General features: G+C 44.1%; 1 protein-coding gene across 1 annotated transcript in view; it reads left to right on the top strand.

Annotated features, from left to right (window-relative positions):
- LOC138945795 (peroxisomal ATPase PEX1-like) overlaps positions 1–23,796 on the top strand; it is a 58,157-nt gene that overhangs the window by 15,494 nt on the left and 18,867 nt on the right. Inside the window, exons 11-22 of the mRNA XM_070317303.1 lie at positions 787–941; positions 6,672–6,852; positions 10,749–10,924; positions 11,817–11,951; positions 12,571–12,635; positions 14,272–14,331; positions 14,601–14,683; positions 15,766–15,869; positions 16,734–16,874; positions 18,837–19,019; positions 19,292–19,444; positions 21,770–21,889. Coding sequence (XP_070173404.1) covers positions 787–941; positions 6,672–6,852; positions 10,749–10,924; positions 11,817–11,951; positions 12,571–12,635; positions 14,272–14,331; positions 14,601–14,683; positions 15,766–15,869; positions 16,734–16,874; positions 18,837–19,019; positions 19,292–19,444; positions 21,770–21,889 — 1,556 coding nt within the window. The remainder of the gene's footprint in view (positions 1–786; positions 942–6,671; positions 6,853–10,748; positions 10,925–11,816; positions 11,952–12,570; positions 12,636–14,271; positions 14,332–14,600; positions 14,684–15,765; positions 15,870–16,733; positions 16,875–18,836; positions 19,020–19,291; positions 19,445–21,769; positions 21,890–23,796) is intronic.

Genomic DNA, 23,796 nt, shown 5'->3' with positions numbered 1-23,796 from the left:
CTGGCTGTTAGCTGCTCTGTCACTCTTGCTGGCTGGCTGTTAGCCGCTCTGTCTCTCTTGCTGGCTGGCTGTTAGCTGCTCTGTCTCTCTTGCTGGCTGGCTGTTAGCTGCTCTGTCTCTCTTGCTGGCTGCCTGTTAGCTGCCCTGTCTCTCTTGCTGGCTGGTTGTTAGCTGCTCTGTCTCTCTTGCTGGCTGGCTGTTAGCTGCTCTGTCTCTCTTGCTGGCTGGCTGTTAGCTGCTCTGTCTCTCTTGCTGGCTGGCTGTTAGCTGCTCTGTCTCTCTTGCTGGCTGGCTGTTAGCTGCTCTGTCTCTCTTGCTGGCTGGCTGTTAGCTGCTCTGTCTCTCTTGCTGGCTGCCTGTTAGCTGCCCTGTCTCTCTTGCTGGCTGGCTGTTAGCTGCTCTGTCTCTCTTGCTGGCTGGCTGTTAGCTGCTCTGTCACTCTTGCTCTGTCCTCATGTCTGTTCGTCTATCTGTGTTTCTAATAAACAAAGGGAAGTAAGCCCTCTAAATACATGAGCTATGTGTAATAGAGTAAGTGAGAGTTATACGGAACCAGTCTCCTGGCACCTGAGAGAATAACAAGCATTGAAATGAACAAGCGACTTTCATCCTCCAAAAAGGATGTTTGCCACAAGCTCATATGAGTATTGCCCCCCCACCCCCCACCCCCCTCCCCCCCCTCCCCTCAAAAAAAGAAAAGAATAAAAGAGACAAAGGAGAATAAGAAACGTACCTTGCACAATAGTTCTCAATCTTTATCATGTTTTCTCGTCAATGTGTCCACAGTGCTGGAAGGACTGGTCAAGTTTGAAATGCGTAACTTCAGTCGCCTGGCAATGATCCTCACCAGCCAATCACGGTCCACGTTACATCCCAGTCTGGTGGCGTCGCGAGGATTTCACTTTGTGCAGGAGGTCACGGCAATCAAGCCTCCAGACAAGGTTGGTTCACATTTAGAAATGTGTGATGGCTGTGGGTGTGATCTTCATGGCAATCAAGCCTCCAGACAAGGTTGGTTCACATTTAGAAATGTGTGATGGCTGTGGGTGTGATCTTCATGGCAATCAGGCCTCCAGACAAGGTTGGTTCACATTTAGAAATGTGTGATGGCTGTGGGTGTGATCTTCATGGCAATCAAGCCTCCAGACAAGGTTGGTTCACATTTAGAAATGTGTGATGGCTGTGGGTGTGATCTTCATGGCAATCAAGTCTCCAGACAAGGTTGGTTCACATTTAGAAATGTGTGATGGCTGTGGGTGTGATCTTCATGGCAATCAAGTCTCCAGACAAGGTTGGTTCACATTTAGAAATGTGTGATGGCTGTGGGTGTGATCTTCATGGCAATCAAGTCTCCAGACAAGGTTGGTTCACATTTAGAAATGTGTGATGGCTGTGGGTGTGATCTTCATGGCAATCAGGCCTCCAGACAAGGTTGGTTCACATTTAGAAATGTGTGATGGCTGTGGGTGTGATCTTCATGGCAATCAAGCCTCTAGACAAGGTTGGTTCACATTTAGAAATGTGTGATGGCTGTGGGTGTGATCTTCATGGCAATCAAGCCTCCAGACAAGGTTGGTTCACATTTAGAAATGTGTGATGGCTGTGGGTGTGATCTTCATGGCAACCAAGCCTCCAGACAAGGTTGGTTCACATTTAGAAATGTGTGATGGCTGTGGGTGTGATCTTCATGGCAATCAAGACTCCAGACAAGGTTGGTTCACATTTAGAAATGTGTGATGGCTGTGGGTGTGATCTTCATGGCAATCAAGACTCCAGACAAGGTTGGTTCACATTTAGAAATGTGTGATGGCTGTGGGTGTGATCTTCATGGCAATCAAGACTCCAGACAAGGTTGGTTCACATTTAGAAATGTGTGATGGCTGTGGGTGTGATCTTCATGGCAATCAAGCCTCCAGACAAGGTTGGTTCACATTTAGAAATGTGTGATGGCTGTGGGTGTGATCTTCATGGCAATCAGGCCTCCAGACAAGGTTGGTTCACATTTAGAAATGTGTGATGGCTGTGGGTGTGATCTTCATGGCAATCAGGCCTCCAGACAAGGTTGGTTCACATTTAGAAATGTGTGATGGCTGTGGGTGTGATCTTCATGGCAACCAAGCCTTCAGACAAGGTTGGTTCACATTTAGAAATGTGTGATGGCTGTGGGTGTGATCTTCATGGCAATCTAGCCTCCAGACAAGGTTGGTTCACATTTAGAAATGTGTGATGGCTGTGGGTGTGATCTTCATGGCAATCAAGACTCCAGACAAGGTTGGTTCACATTTAGAAATGTGTGATGGCTGTGGGTGTGATCTTCATGGCAATCAAGCCTCGAGACAAGGTTGGTTCACATTTAGAAATGTGTGATGGCTGTGGGTGTGATCTTCATGGCAATCAAGTCTCCAGACAAGGTTGGTTCACATTTAGAAATGTGTGATGGCTGTGGGTGTGATCTTCATGGCAATCAAGACTCCAGACAAGGTTGGTTCACATTTAGAAATGTGTGATGGCTGTGGGTGTGATCTTCATGGCAATCAAGTCTCCAGACAAGGTTGGTTCACATTTAGAAATGTGTGATGGCTGTGGGTGTGATCTTCATGGCAATCAAGTCTCCAGACAAGGTTGGTTCACATTTAGAAATGTGTGATGGCTGTGGGTGTGATCTTCATGGCAATCAAGACTCCAGACAAGGTTGGTTCACATTTAGAAATGTGTGATGGCTGTGGGTGTGATCTTCATGGCAATCAAGACTCCAGACAAGGTTGGTTCACATTTAGAAATGTGTGATGGCTGAGGGTGTGATCTTCATGGCAATCAAGTCTCCAGACAAGGTTGGTTCACATTTAGAAATGTGTGATGGCTGTGGGTGTGATCTTCATGGCAATCAAGACTCCAGACAAGGTTGGTTCACATTTAGAAATGTGTGATGGCTGTGGGTGTGATCTTCATGGCAATCAAGTCTCCAGACAAGGTTGGTTCACATTTATAAATGTGTGATGGCTGTGGGTGTTATCTTCATGGCAATCAGGCCTCCAGACAAGGTTGGTTCACATTTAGAAATGTGTGATGGCTGTGGGTGTGATCTTCATGGCAACCAAGCCTCCAGACAAGGTTGGTTCACATTTAGAAATGTGTGATGGCTGTGGGTGTGATCTTCGTGGCAATCAGGCCTCCAGACAAGGTTGGTTCACATTTAGAAATGTGTGATGGCTGTGGGTGTGATCTTCATGGCAACCAAGCCTCCAGACAAGGTTGGTTCACATTTAGAAATGTGTGATGGCTGTGGGTGTGATCTTCATGGCAATCAAGCCTCTAGACAAGGTTGGTTCACATTTAGAAATGTGTGATGGCTGTGGGTGTGATCTTCATGGCAACCAAGCCTCCAGACAAGGTTGGTTCACATTTAGAAATGTGTGATGGCTGTGGGTGTGATCTTCATGGCAATCAAGTCTCCAGACAAGGTTGGTTCACATTTAGAAATGTGTGATGGCTGTGGGTGTGATCTTCATGGCAATCAAGCCTCGAGACAAGGTTGGTTCACATTTAGAAATGTGTGATGGCTGTGGGTGTGATCTTCATGGCAATCAAGCCTCCAGACAAGGTTGGTTCACATTTAGAAATGTGTGATGGCTGTGGGTGTGATCTTCATGGCAATCAAGACTCCAGACAAGGTTGGTTCACATTTAGAAATGTGTGATGGCTGTGGGTGTGATCTTCATGGCAATCAAGTCTCCAGACAAGGTTGGTTCACATTTAGAAATGTGTGATGGCTGTGGGTGTGATCTTCATGGCAATCAAGACTCCAGACAAGGTTGGTTCACATTTAGAAATGTGTGATGGCTGTGGGTGTGATCTTCATGGCAATCAAGTCTCCAGACAAGGTTGGTTCACATTTAGAAATGTGTGATGGCTGTGGGTGTGATCTTCATGGCAATCAAGTCTCCAGACAAGGTTGGTTCACATTTAGAAATGTGTGATGGCTGTGGGTGTGATCTTCATGGCAATCAAGACTCCAGACAAGGTTGGTTCACATTTAGAAATGTGTGATGGCTGTGGGTGTGATCTTCATGGCAATCAAGACTCCAGACAAGGTTGGTTCACATTTAGAAATGTGTGATGGCTGAGGGTGTGATCTTCATGGCAATCAAGTCTCCAGACAAGGTTGGTTCACATTTAGAAATGTGTGATGGCTGTGGGTGTGATCTTCATGGCAACCAAGACTCCAGACAAGGTTGGTTCACATTTAGAAATGTGTGATGGCTGTGGGTGTGATCTTCATGGCAATCAAGTCTCCAGACAAGGTTGGTTCACATTTAGAAATGTGTGATGGCTGTGGGTGTGATCTTCATGGCAATCAGGCCTCCAGACAAGGTTGGTTCACATTTAGAAATGTGTGATGGCTGTGGGTGTGATCTTCATGGCAATCAAGCCTCTAGACAAGGTTGGTTCACATTTAGAAATGTGTGATGGCTGTGGGTGTGATCTTCGTGGCTATCAGGCCTCCAGACAAGGTTGGTTCACATTTAGAAATGTGTGATGGCTGTGGGTGTGATCTTCATGGCAACCAAGCCTCCAGACAAGGTTGGTTCACATTTAGAAATGTGTGATGGCTGTGGGTGTGATCTTCGTGGCTATCAGGCCTCCAGACAAGGTTGGTTCACATTTAGAAATGTGTGATGGCTGTGGGTGTGATCTTCATGGCAATCAAGCCTCTAGACAAGGTTGGTTCACATTTAGAAATGTGTGATGGCTGTGGGTGTGATCTTCATGGCAACCAAGCCTCCAGACAAGGTTGGTTCACATTTAGAAATGTGTGATGGCTGTGGGTGTGATCTTCATGGCAATCAAGTCTCCAGACAAGGTTGGTTCACATTTAGAAATGTGTGATGGCTGTGGGTGTGATCTTCATGGCAATCAGGCCTCCAGACAAGGTTGGTTCACATTTAGAAATGTGTGATGGCTGTGGGTGTGATCTTCATGGCAATCAAGCCTCTAGACAAGGTTGGTTTACATTTAGAAATGTGTGATGGCTCTGGGTGTGAGCCTCATGTGTGTGTGTAGAGCGATTCAGAGTAAACTACTGGACCGATCTTTATGACATTTTACATAAGAGTTCCTGGGTATGATATCCCCAGAAGTTTTTTTCATTTTTTCGATAAATGTCTTTTATCTCTCGTCTCCAACGCATTCAAAATAGCTCTGCCCGTCTTGTCTTACGAAAGAAAAAGAGAGATCACATCACCCCCCTCCTAAATCAGCTCCACTGGTTGCCCGTTCCTGCCCGTATCACCTACAAAATCAACACTCTCACCTACAAATGCCTCCATGGTCTCGCCCCTGCCTATCTCTCCGACTCTCTCTCTCTCTATGTCCCTTCACGAGCACTCAGATCATCTGCTGACTCCCTCAAGCTCATCCCCCACACCAAACTCAAAACAGCAGGTCAACGCTCATTTTCTTTCCAAGCACCTAGCCAATGGAACACACTACCTCTCCCCCTCCGTCAACAACAGTCCCTCGAATCATTCAAATCTGCACTCAAGACATTCCTTTTTTCCAAATAATCCAAGCATTCTACGCTGCCCACCCCATCCCACCCTGAATAACTGTACATGTTTTAATGGTTGATGGTGTGTGTGTGCTAGTGACTTTAAGTCTCCGTGTGTGTGAATGAGTGTATGTGCGCCTTGAGTCGCCTGTTGGTGAGATATGTGCGCGTTATAAATATTCGTATTATTATTATTATTATTATTATATCCGGCTTTTTGTAAAAGTTGAGGCGGCACTGTCACACCTTCATTTTTCAATCAAATTGATTGAAATTTTGGCCAACAAATCTTCGACAAAGGCCGGACTTCGGTATTGCATTTCAGCATGGAGGCTTAAAAATTAATTAATGACTTTGGTCATTAAAAATCTGAAAATTGTAATTAAAATTATTTTTTTATAAAACGATCCAAAATTACTTTTATTTTGTTCTTCATCATGTTCTGATTCCAAAAACATATAAATATGTTATATTCGGATTAAAAACAAGCTCTGAAAATTAAAAATATAAAAATTATGATTAAATTAAATTTCCGAAATCGTTTTAAAAACAATTTCATCTTATTCCTTGTCGGTTCCTGATTCCAAAAACATATAGATATGATATGTTTGGATTAAAAACACGCTCAGAAAGTTAAAACAAAGAGAAGTACAGTTAAGCGTGCTATGCAGCACAGCGCAACCGCTACCGCGCTAAACAGGCTCGTCACTTTCACTCCTTTTGCACTAGCGGCGGACTACGGTCATTGTGAAAAAATGCAGTGCATTCAGTTTCATTCTGTGAGTTCCACAGCTTGACTAAATGTAGTAATTTCGCCTTACGCGACTTGTTATTTTTTTTATTTATGTGCATTTGATTTGCCACATTTGAGATACATGATGATGAATTTGTTCAAGTAATTTTGGAGTGAATTTATAACTTTGCCATCAAAAGTTGATTAGAAGCGCACTGCAACGTTTGTTGATGACAAGAACTTGCTGTTGTGTCACTGTTGTGTCACTGTTGTGTCACTGTTGTGTCACTGTTGTGTCACTGTTAGTGGAGCCAGCTTCCTGAAGTAGACTTCACAAAGTAAACTTGGCCAAATTAATTTGAGCCTTGACCTGTTTTCCCTTGCCCCCAGGCTGGAAGGAAGGAACTGGTGCTGTCCATCCTAGAGACGCACAGCACGGTGAGAGGCAAGACCACGCTGGAGAGACTGGACATGGACACCCTGGTGTCACGCATGGAGGGCTACGTGGCCAGGGACATACAGACGCTCGTCAACAGGGCCCTGCACTTCCACCTGGCCAGGAACCCCACAGGTAACACTAGTAGCACAGGTAACACTTGTAACACAGGTAACACTGGCAGGTAAAATTAGCATGTAAAACTGGTACAGGTAACACTTACACATGTAACACTGGCAAGAGGTAACACTGGTAACACTGGCAGGTAATACTGGCAGGTAACACTGGAAGGTAAAACTGGCACAGGTAATACTAGTGTGGCGGGAGAGCCCTATTTGTAAAAAGTTTAATGTTATAGGATTAAATATTGAAGGTTCAGGACAGTCATGGCGTACAGAGTCAATCTGTCACTCTATCGCTGGCCTCAGCTTTCAAAAGAAGAGTAAGAATAATTGGTATCGTAACCAAAAGTAGACGACGCAAGGGAGGTAATTCCCTTTTCAGTTCCGTGTTGGCGGCCATTTGTGTGGCGTGGACACGATTTACCGGCGTACGGGTTAATAAACATTGGTTAAACTTGACAAATGTCAAGTTAAATAACGAGAGATTGGATGAAAGTTATTTGATGGACGTAGTTTAGCGACCACAAGATGTTCTTTTGGTTAAGGAGGTTCCTACGGCATTGACACACAGAAACAGCCATTTTAGTTAAGGAGGTTCCTACGGCATTGACACACAGAAACATCCATTTTAGTTAAGGGGAGGTGGGCCAGTGCACTACCTTTTTTTTAATTTTCAATGTTTTATTGTGTCTGAATGTTATTTTATGAAAGAAATGAACAAATGATGACAAAGAATAGTCACTTTTTGTATTTTCGGTTGCTGGTTTTTGTTTTACGCGACAAAAACAGTCAAAATACAGACAAAAGTGGAGTACAGGAGATACACGGATTTTCATCAGATGTGATTGTCACACTTCTAATTATTGTTTTATTTTATCCTTCTTGGTATGCTCTAGGGGATTACGAAGCAGATCTTGTTTATCATATTTATATTTGGAGTTAGGAACACTTCTTTGTTACAACTGTCGAACTTTAGGGTAACGCTTGCGAAATTATTTTTTGAAATAATCTGGATATGACTATAATAAAATTTCAGCAAAATCCCTTCGTAATCCCCCAGAATGTTATATTCTGCACAAACTACAAAAGAAAATATTGCTCTAGCTAAATTACAGCCAGAGAAATCGCGTAACCCAAGACGTAACCGTAGGCAAAATGGCTGAACTGAGAAAAACGACATTGAAGATTGAACACCACAGAAACACTATTGAAACAGACACACAAGGACAAAACTGTGTTATGAATGAACAGCTTAGTTTATTTGAATTGCAAACTACTTAGCCTTTAGCACGCCAGCAGAGAATTTATGCGTCCATCCCTTCTTTCCCTCTGTCAACCAGCATGGGGATACTGCCCCAGCGCTAAACGTGTATCAATGACCCGATTCTCGTTTGTATTTGCATGCGAGAATAACGGTATTTTTAACGGTAACTTACTTGAGCCAGAACGAGACTTATTTCCTTCCGTTATCTCGTCGATTTGTTGGTTTCCTCAAAGTTTTCTGCTTTTGTTTTTACATCGATACAGTACTTTGGTGCTTCGACAAGCAAGATGGAGGATGATGAGTTTGAAACTTTCGTTTGAGTTGTTTTTTGACAACAAATCGTACGTGGAATCTGAACGATTTACTGAGGAAGCTCTTCGCAATGAACTGTGTATCGCGGTGAAGAAAATGACACAGTTCGTCAAGACAGTGACGGAATTTACGAAAGCTCAGATTGATACAAACAGTTGCTGATCCAGTTTCGTTCGGGAAATGGCAGGTCCAGCAAACATTACCGATAATCTGACTGATGTTGGATACTTTCTCCTGTTTTTGTTTTTTTGCGTAGCAAATGCTCAACTTGCTTGTCGAGGAGATACTGCACAGAAACTGACTCAAATTCAGCGCAAAGCAAGCCAGTGCCGAGACGTAAAAAGTCTGCTGCATGGCGTGTTCGGAAATGGCGACCTGTGGATCTGCGTGGAGATCAGGAATCAGGAATCAGGAATTTTTACGCCGCTTGGAACCTTTTTAGGTTATTTGCGCGACGGGGGTGAGAGCGCACCGCCTATACGTTAAAAACAAACTAAGGACCTATCAATTTCTGTGTGTCCTCATAAAAACATCTAACATGTTACTTCAAGTAACCCCTAGTTTAGGACACCCCATAACCTATACAATTTCCTATCATTGTTTGGGTGTTTGAGGAGCTGGGGGGTAACGAGGGACGTAAAGCACCCAACATACACGCCGACCCCAGTCCTCTTATTTTAGCTTCCCTAATTTAAAATGTTTAAAAGCTGGTTTAAAAGTGATTCTCTAGATTTTAGAGCAGAGGGCCGCTTGTGGCACCTCTGCTTATTGCTGTTGAGAAAGCAGCAACAGATTTTGCCTGGACCACCTGCTCGTCTAGTGCATTCCACTCAGCCACCGTCTGCACGAAAAAGGAGCGTCGATACTGCTCTGTGCTGGCGTCTGGAATGATGTAGCCACGACAGAAACACCGACAGAATCCAAACTTTGGCCTAGTGCCAGCGGAACTACTTGTTGTTGCTAACCGAACTAATAAAGACGTTGTCCTCTTTCTTATTTCGAGCCATTGTTATCGTATCAAAGGTTGTTTCTCAAGGAAAAATTCGCTTTCGGTTGTCACCGATCGTTTGATGTGTAACCAGGATGTTGTAAAACCGAGTGAACTTCGGGTGTTCCCGTCATGGCCGAGAGTCTCTTCGGTAGTTTCCGTATGCAAAATTCGTAAGCTGAGCATGCGCACTCACAAAGTAAACTGGTTCCCGATTTCGGTTTATGACACGAACCAATGGATGTCGAGTACCTTCCAAATAAGGACATTTCCGTTCGATTACGATTGCTGCCTTTGCAACGGACAAGTGGCTGAGTGAATGGAACATTCATCAAAACACTGATGTCATGTTATAGGTCAAGAGCTGCTGCGCAGTTTCGTATGTCGTGAATGCACTGTTTTGCTGAGGACAAAGCCGTAACTAGCCTTTGAAATGAGACATTTTTTGGCGGGGGAATATCGACTACAGAAGACAATCAATGCCACACATGTTCACATTTTGTCTTTATTGGCAGATAAATAGAACACTTTTGACAAAAACACCCACACACATGGATGATAGGTATGTTATGGAAACATAATCTGCTAAAATACCCAAAACAGTGTTTTGAACGATTTGGTCAATTTTGCACTGGCCCACCTGCCCTTAAATCATAATCTATGAAAAAAAAAAAAATGCTGCGGATGTAAATAATATCCGTTGACATTGTGATTCCTTTCAGTCATTGGGTTTGGCCCTAATCCTGCTTTTAAGTGTTACTACAGTTATATTCGAAGATTACAGGGGGAGAGTCGGTCTGTGTGTTTTGGTAGCCATGTTTATTTTACTAGTGGTTGGTACAAAATCAGTGTTTGCAAGGTTATTCCCCTTGGTTTGCTTGTATCAGAACGTTTTTGCAGGGTTGTTTCCCTTGGATTGCTAGCCTCAAAATGTGAATTCTTTTTGTAGTTGCTAGGCCTCATCTTATATGATCACTTTTTCATCAGCAATAAACAGTTGTACATTTTAGCATTTTTGGACTAATTGTTCTGAAATTATTTTATCAAATTTTCCAGGTGTCAAATACCAAAGATAAAATGAAAATGTTTGAGGAAAAAAGAAAAGTAAAGCGCTGTAAATGCGTACGACATGTGCAATAGCATAAGTGAGAGGTGTGCGGCACCAGTGTCCTTGCACCTGAGAGAATAACCAGCATTGAAATGAACAAGCGATTTTCATCCTCTAAATATACAATGAAAATGATTTTCTGTAAATGTGTTGTGAGCTGTAACACAAATAGCACTAACTAAAATAAAACAATACTATGAGGAAACAAATTCACCATTTTTCTGTGTGATCCACCAGAGGGGAAGACTGTGACGCTGCTCCAGGACGACTTTGACACGGCCCTGGAGGGGTTCAAACCCGTGGCCATCAGGAACGTGGCGCTTCACACCGCGGGGGACACAGGCTGGTCTGACGTGGGGGGGCTGGAGGACGTGAAGGTGGCACTGGTGGAAACACTGCTGTGGCCCAGCAAGGTAAAGTGGAACACACACACACACACGCACACACACACACACACACACACACACACACACTGGTGGAAACACTGCTGTGGCCCTGACAGGTACAGTGGAACACACTTAGACCTGCCAGTGCCTTATCCTTCGTGTGTACACCCAAGCACAAGACCAAGTGCGCACGAAAAAGATCCTGTAATCCATGTCAGAGTTCGGTGGGTTATAGAAACACGAAAAAATACCCAGCATGCTTCCCCTGAAAGCGGCATATGGCTGCCTAAATGGCGGGGTAAAAACGGTCATACACGTAAAAGCCGAGGGAGTTTCAGCCCATGAACGAAACAAACACACACAGGGGAGCCCGTAGTAAACACTTCCCCCTTGTAGCAGAACAGACTTTTTATTTTTTATTGAGTATTGAATAAAGCAGTCATGCCATTCTTGTCCAATAAAAGGTGTGTCAAAAGGGAACCATAACAAAAATAGCTTCATGTCTTGTCGTATTCCGCAAGGGAGAGTATTGCTGATAATTTGCCTGGTTACTTCCCTTGTTATACTCTGCTTTGCACATGATGATGAAACTGGATGTAACTTAACAACAATTTATCAGAGACTTTCTGTTCGTTTTGTTTCCGTTTTTTATGATAACACTGATGAAGGAAAAACTCGAGCATCTCACTGTTTTTAACTCTCGTTTCTACCTGAAAAAACCGAGATTTTTTGGTGAAAGGGAGACAACTCTCTCTAACCGTGGCAGTGTTCACTTCCTCAAGTGTGTAGGCTGTGAGGTTGATCAGTTTATACATCTCTCGTTCACTAAAACGATCAATCTTGCACTCTGTATTATCTTTTCTGATTCTATCTTGGGCATATTATTGTGACAGTTGTTAATTTGGAATGTATGTTTCAGTACCCTGAGCTGTTTGCAAACTGTCCCTTGAGGCTGCGATCAGGTTTGCTGCTGTATGGACCCCCGGGGACAGGGAAGACAATGCTGGCTGGGGCTGTGGCCAGAGAGTGCTCCCTCAACTTCATCAGCATCAAGGTACAGTGGAACCCCCCTTTTACGACCTCCAACAATTTTGGAAAACAAGGTCTTAAAAAGGAGGGAGTCTTAAAATGGGGGTAAATTGACAGAGCTGAAGAACAGAAAGTCTTAGAAAACAAGGTTTAAAATGGGGATAATTTGACAGAGCTGAAGAACAGAAATTCTTAGAAAACAAGGTCTTAAAAAGGAGGAAGTCTTAAAATGGGGATAATTTGACAGAGCTGAAGAACAGAAATTCTTAGAAAACAAGGTCTTAAAAAGGAGGAAGTCTTATAATGGGGGGGGGGGGGGGTCTTAAGTAGGGGGTTCCACTGTGTGGACAGCAGTGGTGCTATATTTTCTGCTCTTGTTGTTTACTACTTCTTGCCTGTCTTGCAGTAAGAGAGCCACAGATCTGAGCATTTTATGGCTTGCAAGAAAAAGTGCCCTCAGAAAATATCGCAATAATTTGGCTTTCTAGTGCCCAAACTTGAAGGATAACTTACAAGCATTAAGCTACAAGTAAAATGTGTATTGTTGTGTCTGACTTCAAGAGTGCACTGTGTACAGTTTGCATCTGCCTCTGTTTTCATATTTTTCAACGAAATGTGCAGTATTCACGTTTTTATTTGTGTAGGGCCCAGAACTGCTAAGCAAATACATTGGTGCCAGTGAGCAGGCTGTGAGGGATCTGTTTGTCAGGTAAGTGTCTCATCGCCAAAACTTGACAGTTCATTGCGATGGGGTGGTAGGGGAAAGAGGGAGACCGGTTTCCGTGCATGTCCCGACATGGTAGTGTCCGTGTCAGTTTGTGTATTGTCCGTTTGCTTTATGCTTTGCAAGTAACACTGTTCTCCCAAAGTCCAAGACGAAAACAAAAGTCCCGATCGAATCACACCAACGAACATCGAATTCAAATCGAATAGCGAGATTGTCAGCTGAGGTAGAAAATCGCCACGTCCCTCAGCACAGACACTTCGTGTAGCACTGTTTGGAGTAGATCGGCGAACTTCCCTCTGTCAACTGGTGACCCGTGCCGAAGTTTGTAGAGGTACTCCTTCTCTTCTTTTAGCATGTGACGAGCTGCCTGCTTGATCATCCAGTACGTGCCCGGCTGGTTCTTGTCTGTGACCAAAATGAAGTCGTCAGTTTCACAGATCAATGTCTGACTGTCGCCTGTGTTCTCACGGACCACCCGTTGAAAATAATTATTTCTGTGCACATTTTTTACTGCACGCACAGCTGATCGGTCCTTCAATCCTGTCACATATTCCTTTATGGAACTCATAGTGTAGCCCAGGTCTGATGCCCTTTTCTCTGATGCATCCAGTGTTTCCGCACACCCTCTCTGAGACTGTGTTGTCAGTGAGACAAAATCCCAAACAAAAACACCTCGTGACTCTGAGGCCCTTGGCCACAATAACACAGCGTCAGTTTCTTCCTGTCTATTGTTATCCGGTTCAGTGGACTTGGCAATGCGTGCAACACGTGCAGAAATGTCACTGTTACTGTGTTGTGTGTCATTCTCAGATTCCAGCGGTAGTTTTTGGTTTGTTTGTGGCCTCGACACAAGCGTAGGGTCAAACAATAAAGACGATTTAGGACTTGCCTTTGACATTTCACAGTTTTCTTCCTCTTTTCTTCTCTGTCGTTCTTCGGCTCGAAACTTGTCGCGCTGAAGCTGGCTGAGTGGTTTGCGACGAAAACATTGTGTCATGGTTGGCCGGTCCGAGTCGGAGACTGACACAAGTCGTAGGACGACAGTGGTTTTCCTTTCTTCGGCGCAGATTTTTCAAGAGCAGACGGCGTTTTCCTTCAGCAGTGCTTTCAGGGCACCCCCCAAAGCTGTTGGTAGTCCAGTCTAGTTGATGAAAAACTAGTTTCTCAAAAAGAGAGAGAGAGAGAGAGAGAGAGAGAGAGAGAGAGAGAGAGAGAGAGAGAGAGAGAGAGAGAGAGAGAGAGAGAGAGAGAGAGAGAGAGAGAGAGAGAGAGAGAGTGTGTGTGTGAGTGTGTGTCCATCTGTTAATTATAACTTTAATTGGAAGTCTGTGGTGTGTATGTAATGAGGTTGCTTGTTTTATGTATTTTCATCTGTGTATTGTTTGTGTTAATTTAATCCATTGTGTGGTTTGTACGTCTATTAACTCCTTTTAACTCTCATATAAATTATTTCACACACACACACGCACACATGAACGCATCTATGCATGCATAAACCTAAACTCACACACACACACACACACACACACACACACACACACACACACACACACACACACACACACACCTGATGTGATGAAAGCTGTTGATACGTCATTGTGTGATATAATGTTTTCAGGGCTCAGAGCGCCAAACCCTGTGTGCTCTTCTTCGATGAGTTTGATTCCATTGCCCCAAAGTAAGTGCGGATCAGGATTTAGTTTCCTGTGTGTGTGTGCAATTGTATGTGTGTGTTTTTACTTTGGTAACAAGCTGGTTCACCATTTTTAAGCTTCTTGTGTATACATTCCGCTTGGCACAATGGTGTTTAAAGCTTTCTCAAATCTCAACCTTGCACTCAATAGAAACTTTCCCTTCCTTTTCTAAGTACAGATATGTGTTGCAGTACACTTAACATTGTCATATTATGATGAATCCAGCTGAATTGAAAGTACGTGCCATTTCCAGACGGGGCCATGACAGCACGGGGGTGACAGACCGCGTGGTCAACCAGCTTCTGACACAGCTGGATGGCGTTGAAGGTCTACAAGGTATGTTTGTACCATGGCAATCCCCCGCCCCCTTTTTTAAGACCTCAGAAAATCAGGACTGAAAAGGGAGGGAGTCCTGAAATGGAGATACATTTACACAGATTATTAGGGGGGTTCCAAGTAATAATATCTGTTGCTTTGTAGAAAGTGTGTTTAATTTGTATGCATGCTAATTAGAAAAGTGAGGGGTAGCTGCCACATTTCAACACAAGACATGATTTTGTGTCTTCATTTAAAGCAGGAGTTAAAATGCAAGCAGAGCCTAAAGGTCAAATGCACTCACTTAGCGGCAATTGAGGAGAATATTTTCTGTATTGGGGTGGTTTGTTTGTTTGCTTAACGCCCAGCCGACCACGAAGGGCCATATCAGGGCAGTGCTGCTTTGACATTTAACGTGCGCCATACACAAGACAGAAGTCGCAGCACAGGCTTCATGTCTCACCCAGTCACATTATTCTGACACTGGACCAACCAGTCCTAGCACTAACCCCATAATGCCAGACGCCAGGCGGAGCAGCCACTAGATTGCCAATTTTAAAGTCTTAGGTATGACCCGGCAGGGGTTCGAACCCACGACCTCCCGATCACGGGGCGGACGCCTTACCACTAGGCCAACCGTTTCACGGGTATTGGGGTGATCTGAAAGCTCCGTTGTTAGAGCATTCAAGTGACCCAATTGCCCTGCAATGGCACACAAATTAAAGACGCTACAGAAGGCAGTATTGAGTGGTGCTAAGGGTAAAGGGATTCCAGTGTGTGTTTTGTGGGCTGACCAAGTGTTATGTCCATCAGATGTGTACATGCTACAGAAGGCAGTATTGAGTGGTGCTAAGGGTAAAGGGATTCCAGTGTGTGTTTTGTGGGCTGACCAAGTGTTATGTGTCCATCAGATGTGTACATGCTACAGAAGGCAGTATTGAGTGGTGCTAAGGGTAAAGGGATTCCAGTGTGTGTTTTGTGGGCTGACCAAGTGTTATGTCCATCAGATGTGTACATGCTACAGAAGGCAGTATTGAGTGGTGCTAAGGGTAAAGGGATTGCAGTGTGTGTTTTGTGGGCTGACCAAGTGTTATGTCCATCAGGCGTGTACATGCTTGGGGCCACCAGTCGACCAGACCTGATTGACCCCGCTCTGCTGCGCCCTGGACGTCTGGACAAGTGTCTGTACTGCAACTTGCCCTCACAGGTGTGCTGGTGTTGTTTAAAAAAAAATGTTTTTTATCAAATGCTTACGTAAACTCATGACGTCAAAAGATGTTGGAATTTGTTTTCGCAACAGTGTTCATCAAGTGGTTTTACAAACAACTGAACCACTGTAATTGGGAAAATGTCTTTATTCGCTGAATAACAATGGGTTCTTTCATATGTTAGATCGGGAAAGCCATTTCTAGCATCATACAGAATTGTTCATAAACCTACAAATACGTTTATGGGGCGTGTGCTGTTGAAAAAAACTGTATGTGCAACCACTCCACCTGACATTGTGTACATGCACACAGATACCCTGTCACAGATACCCTGTCACAGATACCCTGTCACAGATACCCTGTCACAGACAGTACACACAGATACCCTGTCACAGACAGACAGACAGTACACACAGATACCCTGTCACAGACAGACAGACAGTACACACAGATACCCTGTCACAGACAGACAGACAGTACACACAGATACCCTGTCACAGACAGACAGACAGTACACACAGATACCCTGTCACAGACAGACAGACAGACAGTACACACAGATACCCTGTCACAGACAGACAGACAGTACACACAGATGCAAGCATGCACGCATGCACACACTCACACACAGAGATACAAACAAACACACACACACACAAACACAAATGCACACACACACACACACACACACACTCATAAACACACACACACACACTCACACTTATCGATACACTCACCTAAGCACATTTTCAGAAAACCACAAATCACACAAAGACGTGAGAGCAATCATATCATTCCTGTACTGTCCGCACCTAGCTCGTTTTCCATGTCAAAACACACACAATGATTTGTCTCCCCGACAGGAGGAGAGACGCTCCATCCTACAAGCATTGACCGGCAAGATGATGTTGGGTGATGATGTCGAGCTAGACGACATCGCTGACATGTGCGAGTTCTTCACTGGGGCCGACTTCAAGGCACTGCTCTATAACGCCCAGCTACAGGTATGGTTTCTTCTCCTCTCCATGTTGCACATCTTGCCCCCACTGCTCTATAACGCCCAGCTACAGGTATGGTTTCTTCTCCTCTCCATGTTGCACATCTTTCCCCCACTGCTCTATAACGCCCAGCTACAGGTATGGTTTCTTCTCCTCTCCATGTTGCACATCTTGCCCCCACTGCTCTATAACGCCCAGCTACAGGTATGGTTTCTTCTCCTCTCCATGTTGCACATCTTGCCCCCACTGCTCTATAACGCCCAGCTACAGGTATGGTTTCTTCTCCTCTCCATGTTGCACATCTTGCCCCCACTGCTCTATAACGCCCAGCTACAGGTATGGTTTCTTCTCCTCTCCATGTTGCACATCTTGCCCCCACTGCTCTATAACGCCCAGCTACAGGTATGGTTTCTTCTCCTCTCCATGTTGCACATCTTGCCCCCACTGCTCTATAACGCCCAGCTACAGGTATGGTTTCTTCTCCTCTCCATGTTGCACATCTTGCCCCCACTGCTCTATAACGCCCAGCTACAGGTATGGTTTCTTCTCCTCTCCATGTTGCACATCTTGCCCCCACTGCTCTATAACGCCCAGCTACAGGTATGGTTTCTTCTCCTCTCCATGTTGCACATCTTGCCCCCACTGCTTCTCACATCAATAACTATTTACAATTTTTAGACTCTTTCTGGCTTGTCTGAAATATTGTGATTTTTTATCAGTTACCAAAATTATGAAAAATAGTGCACAGTGATGTTCAAGTGTTTTTGTTAGCATAGTCGATAAATGATTCCTCAAAGAAAATGTTGAAGAAAGAAAGAAAAGAAGGAATACAACCAAAACAACTGTCAACACATAATTATGTACTTTTCCCAACAAAACTTTGTTGTTCATTGATGACTATTTTAATGTGACACATCATTAGTAAGTAAACCTACCTCCATCATCAGTAAGTAAACCTACCTCCATCATTAGTAAGTAAACCTACCTCCATCATTAGTAAGTAAACCTACCTCCATCATTAGTAAGTAAACCTACCTCCATCATTAGTAAGTAAACCTACCTCCATCATTAGTAAGTAAACCTACCTCCATCATTAGTAAGTAAACCTACCCCATCATTAGTAAGTAAACCTACCCCTATCATTAGTAAGTAAACCTACCTCCATCATTAGTAAGTAAACCTACCCCCATCATTAGTAAGTAAACCTACCTCCATCATTAGTAAGTAAACCTACCCCCATCATTAGTAAGTAAACCTACCTCCATCATTAGTAAGTAAACCTACCCCCATCATTAGTAAGTAAACCTACCCCCATCATTAGTAAGTAAACCTACCTCCATCATTAGTAAGTAAACCTACCTCCATCATTAGTAAGTAAACCTACCTCCATCATTAGTAAGTAAACCTACCTCCATCATTAGTAAGTAAACCTACCTCCATCATTAGTAAGTAAACCTACCTCCATCATCAGTAAGTAAACCTACCTCCATCATCAGTAAGTAAACCTACCTCCGTCATTAGTAAGTAAACCTACCCCCATCATTAGTAAGTAAACCTACCCCCAACATTACTCTTGTGTCCTTTTGCATGCCCTGTACAGATCTCATGGTTCAACAATATACGTTATTTTGTTTTTTTGACCAAAATATGACATTCTACAAAGACCAAGACTATCAGTGTTCTTCTGAGACCGCGCTAGCGGTCGAGGTGAACAATGACTCGAGATTTGTGTAAAATGTCATATTTTGGTCAAAAATACAAATAACATTTATGTATCGATCGATTATGGTTAGAACTCCTATTAGTTTTTATGATTGAACGCACACAAACATGCACTATTTTGTAGTCTCTGCTGGCCGCCTAAATATGAAGTTTTGTCGGCCTCTGACGTCACATGTCTCAAAGAAGGCAAATTCAGTGTTCAATTGATACATTATATTTTACTGATAATTGTCTGTCTCCACTCAGGCGATCCATGAGTTCACTGATGCGGAGAAAGTGCTGGGTGACAGTCTGGTGAGGATCCGCGGATCACCGGACACCTGTTCCATGGTGACCAAGTCACCAATCACCATCAAGGCCAAGAATTCACCGCTATCGTCTGGTCCTGCCAGCCCTGTCAGGTCACAGGTGTGTGGTGAAATCATTGAGGTGAGTGCTATGGTGAGTTTCTTGGCTAGTGTAGGGTACACACACACACACACACACACACACACACCACACACACACACACACACACACACACACACACACACACACACACACACACACACACACACACTCCCAACCACACACATGCATGTACCAACTTATGCATTTCTTTTTAAAGAGAAGACAGTTATAAATTAAAAGTCGTTCACAACCAAGCTTGAGAATGCATTCACCAACATATAAACTTTCAAAGCATATCTTTTCTTTTTTAGGAGGACGGCAAAATAGCAATGGCAGTGACGAGTGCAAACAATCCCATGATGCCACAGCCCGGACCGGGTGGGGATGCACCTGAATGTGTGGAGTCGCAGATGGAGGCCAAGGAATCGTCAAGGACACGGTGTGCCCCACCTAATCACCTGGAGGTAAGGATACAACTTTGTTCTGGAGAGAGAGAGAGAGAGAGAGACAGAGACAGAGAGAGAGAGAGAGAGAGAGAGAGAGAGAGAGAGAGAGAGAGAGAGGGATAGAGAGAGAGAGAGATAGAGAGAGAGACACACACATAGAGACACAGAGAGAGAGAGAGAGAGAGAGAGAGAGAGAGAGACACACACACATAGAGACACAGAGAGAGAGAGAGACACACAGAATCAGAATGGTTTAATTGCTAGGCAATATGCCCATTGCAAGTGGGGATGTCTTTGGGGAAGGGTATTCGAACACTCAAATATCGAAAGCGAAAGTGCACAAAGTTACAGAAATTTCACGAATGTGAGTGTCCGTTCAAACTGATATTACAACATGTCAGGTGTGTCACGCTCTGAACGAAGCTAAAATGTCCGTTCAATGCCCATTGTCTTTCACTATACACACGATTTCAGGTTCGATCGCGAAACGTGTGTTAACCGAGGTAGAACCGGATAAGGTCATTAAGTATCTTCTGTCTTGCTTGGATTTGCTGTAGATGGTGCTGGTGCATCTTCCGTCTTTCCACTGGTCTCCACGAGGCGAGCTGCTGCATGTAGCCCAGTTCTTCTGGAATCATGTTCTTGGAACCCTGCTTGATGAACCAGAATGTTACTCTGTCGCTGCACACCGCACTCTGTGGGTTGGACACAAGCACTAAATCGTCCGTCTCGAAAATATACAGAGGTTCTTCAGAGTTGTCATTTGTCACAATTCTGTGAAGTGTGTTGTTCCTGCGCCTGTCCCGCAGATGACGTTGCAACGGCCTGTCCACGATTGTCCCAGTGTACTTTTTAACCGTGTCTAAAGGATCATCCTCTGCTGGGTCAAAACAGTTTTCTTCAGGCACGCTTTCTGTTGTCATATGTTCAGCTGACTTAGACTGTGTTTTAAAACCGTGCTCTTCTGCGGGCAAGTTTGCCGAATAACCACGAAATGGGTCACCACTTGCCAACACATTGGAGTCACTACAGTTTCCACGTGAATTTGCAGCGATCACCGTGTTGATGTCTGTGTCAGGTGTGTTTACTTCTGCGGTGTGGAAATGACACAGTAGTTTTTCAGATGTGGTTTCAAATAGCGGCCCATTAAAAGGTTCACTTGCCTTCACTTCTTCTCGTTTTGCTTTTCTTTCCTCGGTTCTCTTCTTATCTCTTCTCATCTGGCTTGGTGGTTTTCTGCGAAAACATTAGACCGTGTTCTTCTGGGTGGCACTGTGAACGCAGCATGTAGCTTGGTCGCCATCATTGGTCGCCGGTGCAAATCTGACAACAAAAGTCAAGTTGCTCCCATTGCCGGCGATTTTCCACGATGTGACTTGGTGGTTGTGGAGCAGGGCTTGTAGGGTTGTTTCTGCAGCAGTTGGCAAGCCAACGACTGTCATTTTGAAGAGTTATTGGCGACGTTTGGTTAAATTGAAACGCAGCTCAAAAACTCCGACCTGCCCGCTCGGCGAAATCTCGCACCCCAGAGAGACAGAGAGAGAGAGAGACACACACAGAGAGGGGGGGGGGGGGGGGGGGGGGGGGTAGAGAAGGGTTTGAAAGTCCTTCAAAAGGGCTTCAATTTTAGAGAAAAAAAATCTGTACGAACCCTGTGTGTGTGTTTGTGTGTCACAACAGTATTGGCTCAAATATTCATAGACATGTCCATGTACACACAGCATGTGCATATCAGACACAACTCCCAGTGCTATATATACAGTTTCTACATCAAACCACAAAGGGACACACAGATTCTCACTTCTAACTACCATTGTCTCATATGTATACAGTTGACCACCTTTTATCCCGACAACCACCCCCATCCCCCATCCACTCCTTCACTTCTGCCCCCCCCCCCCCCCCCCCCCCCCTTCCCCCAAGATTTGTAATGGCTTTTGTCTCCACATATTCGATACATTACCTTTAATCTTGCGTCCATTTTAAGACCAGAATTTCTCATCTTAGTTCTCTCACAAAAAAAAAGGGGGGGGGGGGGGGGGGGGAATTGTCCACTGTACGTCTCCCTTTCTGACTGGCAGTGAGAAACAATAAGTCATTTGATTTGTCACTGAACACTTGAACCTATACTGATAGCACTCTGGCATCTCTTGGTGATTGTTGTTACCTGTGGCTACATGTGGTTGTTACCTGTAGTTACCTGAGGTTGTTACCTGTGGTTACCTGTTTTTGTTACCTGTGGTTGTTACATGTGGTTGTTACATGTGGTTACCTGGGGTTGTTACCTGTGGTTACCTGGGGTTGTTACCTGTGGTTACCTGTGGTTGTTATCTGTTGTTTCAGATTCCTGATGGTGTGGACAGACTGGGACAACACAAGGGAAAGACTGTCACCTTCTTCCCCAAGATGGGGGATGCTCCCGCCATCCTCACTCCTGAAGATGAAGCCAGATTTTTGAACATGGTAAGTTGTCTGGTCTGGATATCTGCCTTTGTATTTTTTGTTTTAAATCTTTTTCTCATTTTCTGTGTCTGTCTGTCTGTCTGTCTGTCCCTGTCTCTCTCTCTAACTCTCTTAATCTATCCCCCCCCCCCCTCCCACCGTCTCTCTCTCTTGCTCTCTCTCTCTCTCGCTCTCTCTCTCTCTCTCTCTCTCTCTGTCTCTCTCTCTCTCTCTCTCTCTCTCTCTCTCTCTCTCTCTCTCTCTCTCTCTCTCTCTCTCTCTCTCTCTTCGTTATACGCAGCTGTAAGCAAGCAACTTAAACAACACAAGAAACTGTATGTGGCCTTTGTGGACTTTCAAAAGGCGTTCGACACTGTCAAAAGAGATGTACTATGGAATGTACTGCTCAAGATCGGCATTGGTGGCAAAATGCTTCAAACACTCAGAGCAATGTACTCAAACGTATTATCTTGTGTTCGGTGTAACTCTGACTACACGGCCTTTTTTGAGTGTATGCAAGGTCTCAAACAAGGATGCTTGGCAAGCCCAAGCCTGTTCTCTTTTTTGATTAACGAACTTGCGTCTGAAATGATTCTAAAAGGGAGGCATGGAATTCAACTTCTTCCGGGTGAAATTGAACTATTTATCATGATGTTTGCTGACGACATAGCATTGCTCTCAGTGACACCGGTGGGACTACAAAACCAGTTAAATATATTGCATGAAGTTGCCAACAGATTAGGTTTAAAGGTAAACAAAGAAAAAACAAAAGTGTTGGTATTTCGCAACGGTGGATACTTGGGGAAAAACGAAGCCTGGACATTTGGTCACGACAACATGTACGTTACCAACTCGTATAAATATCTCGGCTTAACCTTGACCACCAAAGTTTCCATCCAACGTACGAGCTAAGCGTGGTGTTATCGACATTTTTAGAGTTCTGTGGAATATTGGATGTTATGATCTAAACCTTTTTTTCACACTCTTTGATACACAGATTACCCCCATATTGCTATACGGTTCAGAAATGTGGGGTTGTTTTGATTGCTCTAACATTGAAAAGGTACACATGTTCGCATGCAAACGGATAATAGGTGTTTCCCCTCAAAGTCCCAACTGCATGGTATACGGAGAACTCGGTAGATTTCCCCTATCAGTTCTCGCTGCTACCAGATGCGTTAAATACTGGTTGCGGCTAAATCGCCTCCCCAACACAAGATATGTAAAAATGGCCCATGTGATGATGAGGAACAGAGGGACAGACAATTGGTCCGCTGGGGTCAGGAACCTCCTATGTGAAAATGGGTTTGGACATGTGTGGACGTACGGCTATGTCGGCAACGAAAAACACTTTATCAAGGCTTTTCAACTACGCTAGTAAAAGACTGCTTTATCCAGAACTGGCATAGTAAGCTAGAAGACAGTGAGAGGTATGACACATACAAATTGTTTAAACCTGACTTTGGAAGAGAAAGGTACCTTGACCAAATAGACAATCCATATATTCAAAAAGTGTTCACAAAATTCAGACTTGGGGTTTCACCCTTGATGTGCAACAAACAGAGATACTCTGCAAACGGTTCCCATGTTTGCCCACTTTGCAGATACCCTCACGAAAACGAGCACCACTTTCTTTTTAAGTGCCCAGTATACTCGGATATAAGAGAAACTTACTTGGGAAATGTCTTTGAAATTGGTCAACTCGAAAACTCGTCAATGCAGATACTACTAACACAAAACAAAAGTAGGTTGTGGGCACTCTCCCGGTATACATTTTATGCATTCAGGCATCGACAGCAACTGCTAGGCTAAAATGAATGTGTGTAAATGATTTCCGATCGATATGTTTCAACCCTTAGCACTGTATATGCACTTGTTCTTACTTGTCTCTGAGAGAGTATACATTGAAATGGAAACCCTACTCCCCC

This window comes from Littorina saxatilis, linkage group LG13, assembly GCF_037325665.1.
Source record: "Littorina saxatilis isolate snail1 linkage group LG13, US_GU_Lsax_2.0, whole genome shotgun sequence".
Classification (NCBI taxonomy): Eukaryota; Metazoa; Mollusca; class Gastropoda; order Littorinimorpha; family Littorinidae; genus Littorina; species Littorina saxatilis.
Note: the sequence above shows the minus strand (reverse complement) of the source record. Positions and strands in the feature narration are given on the sequence as shown.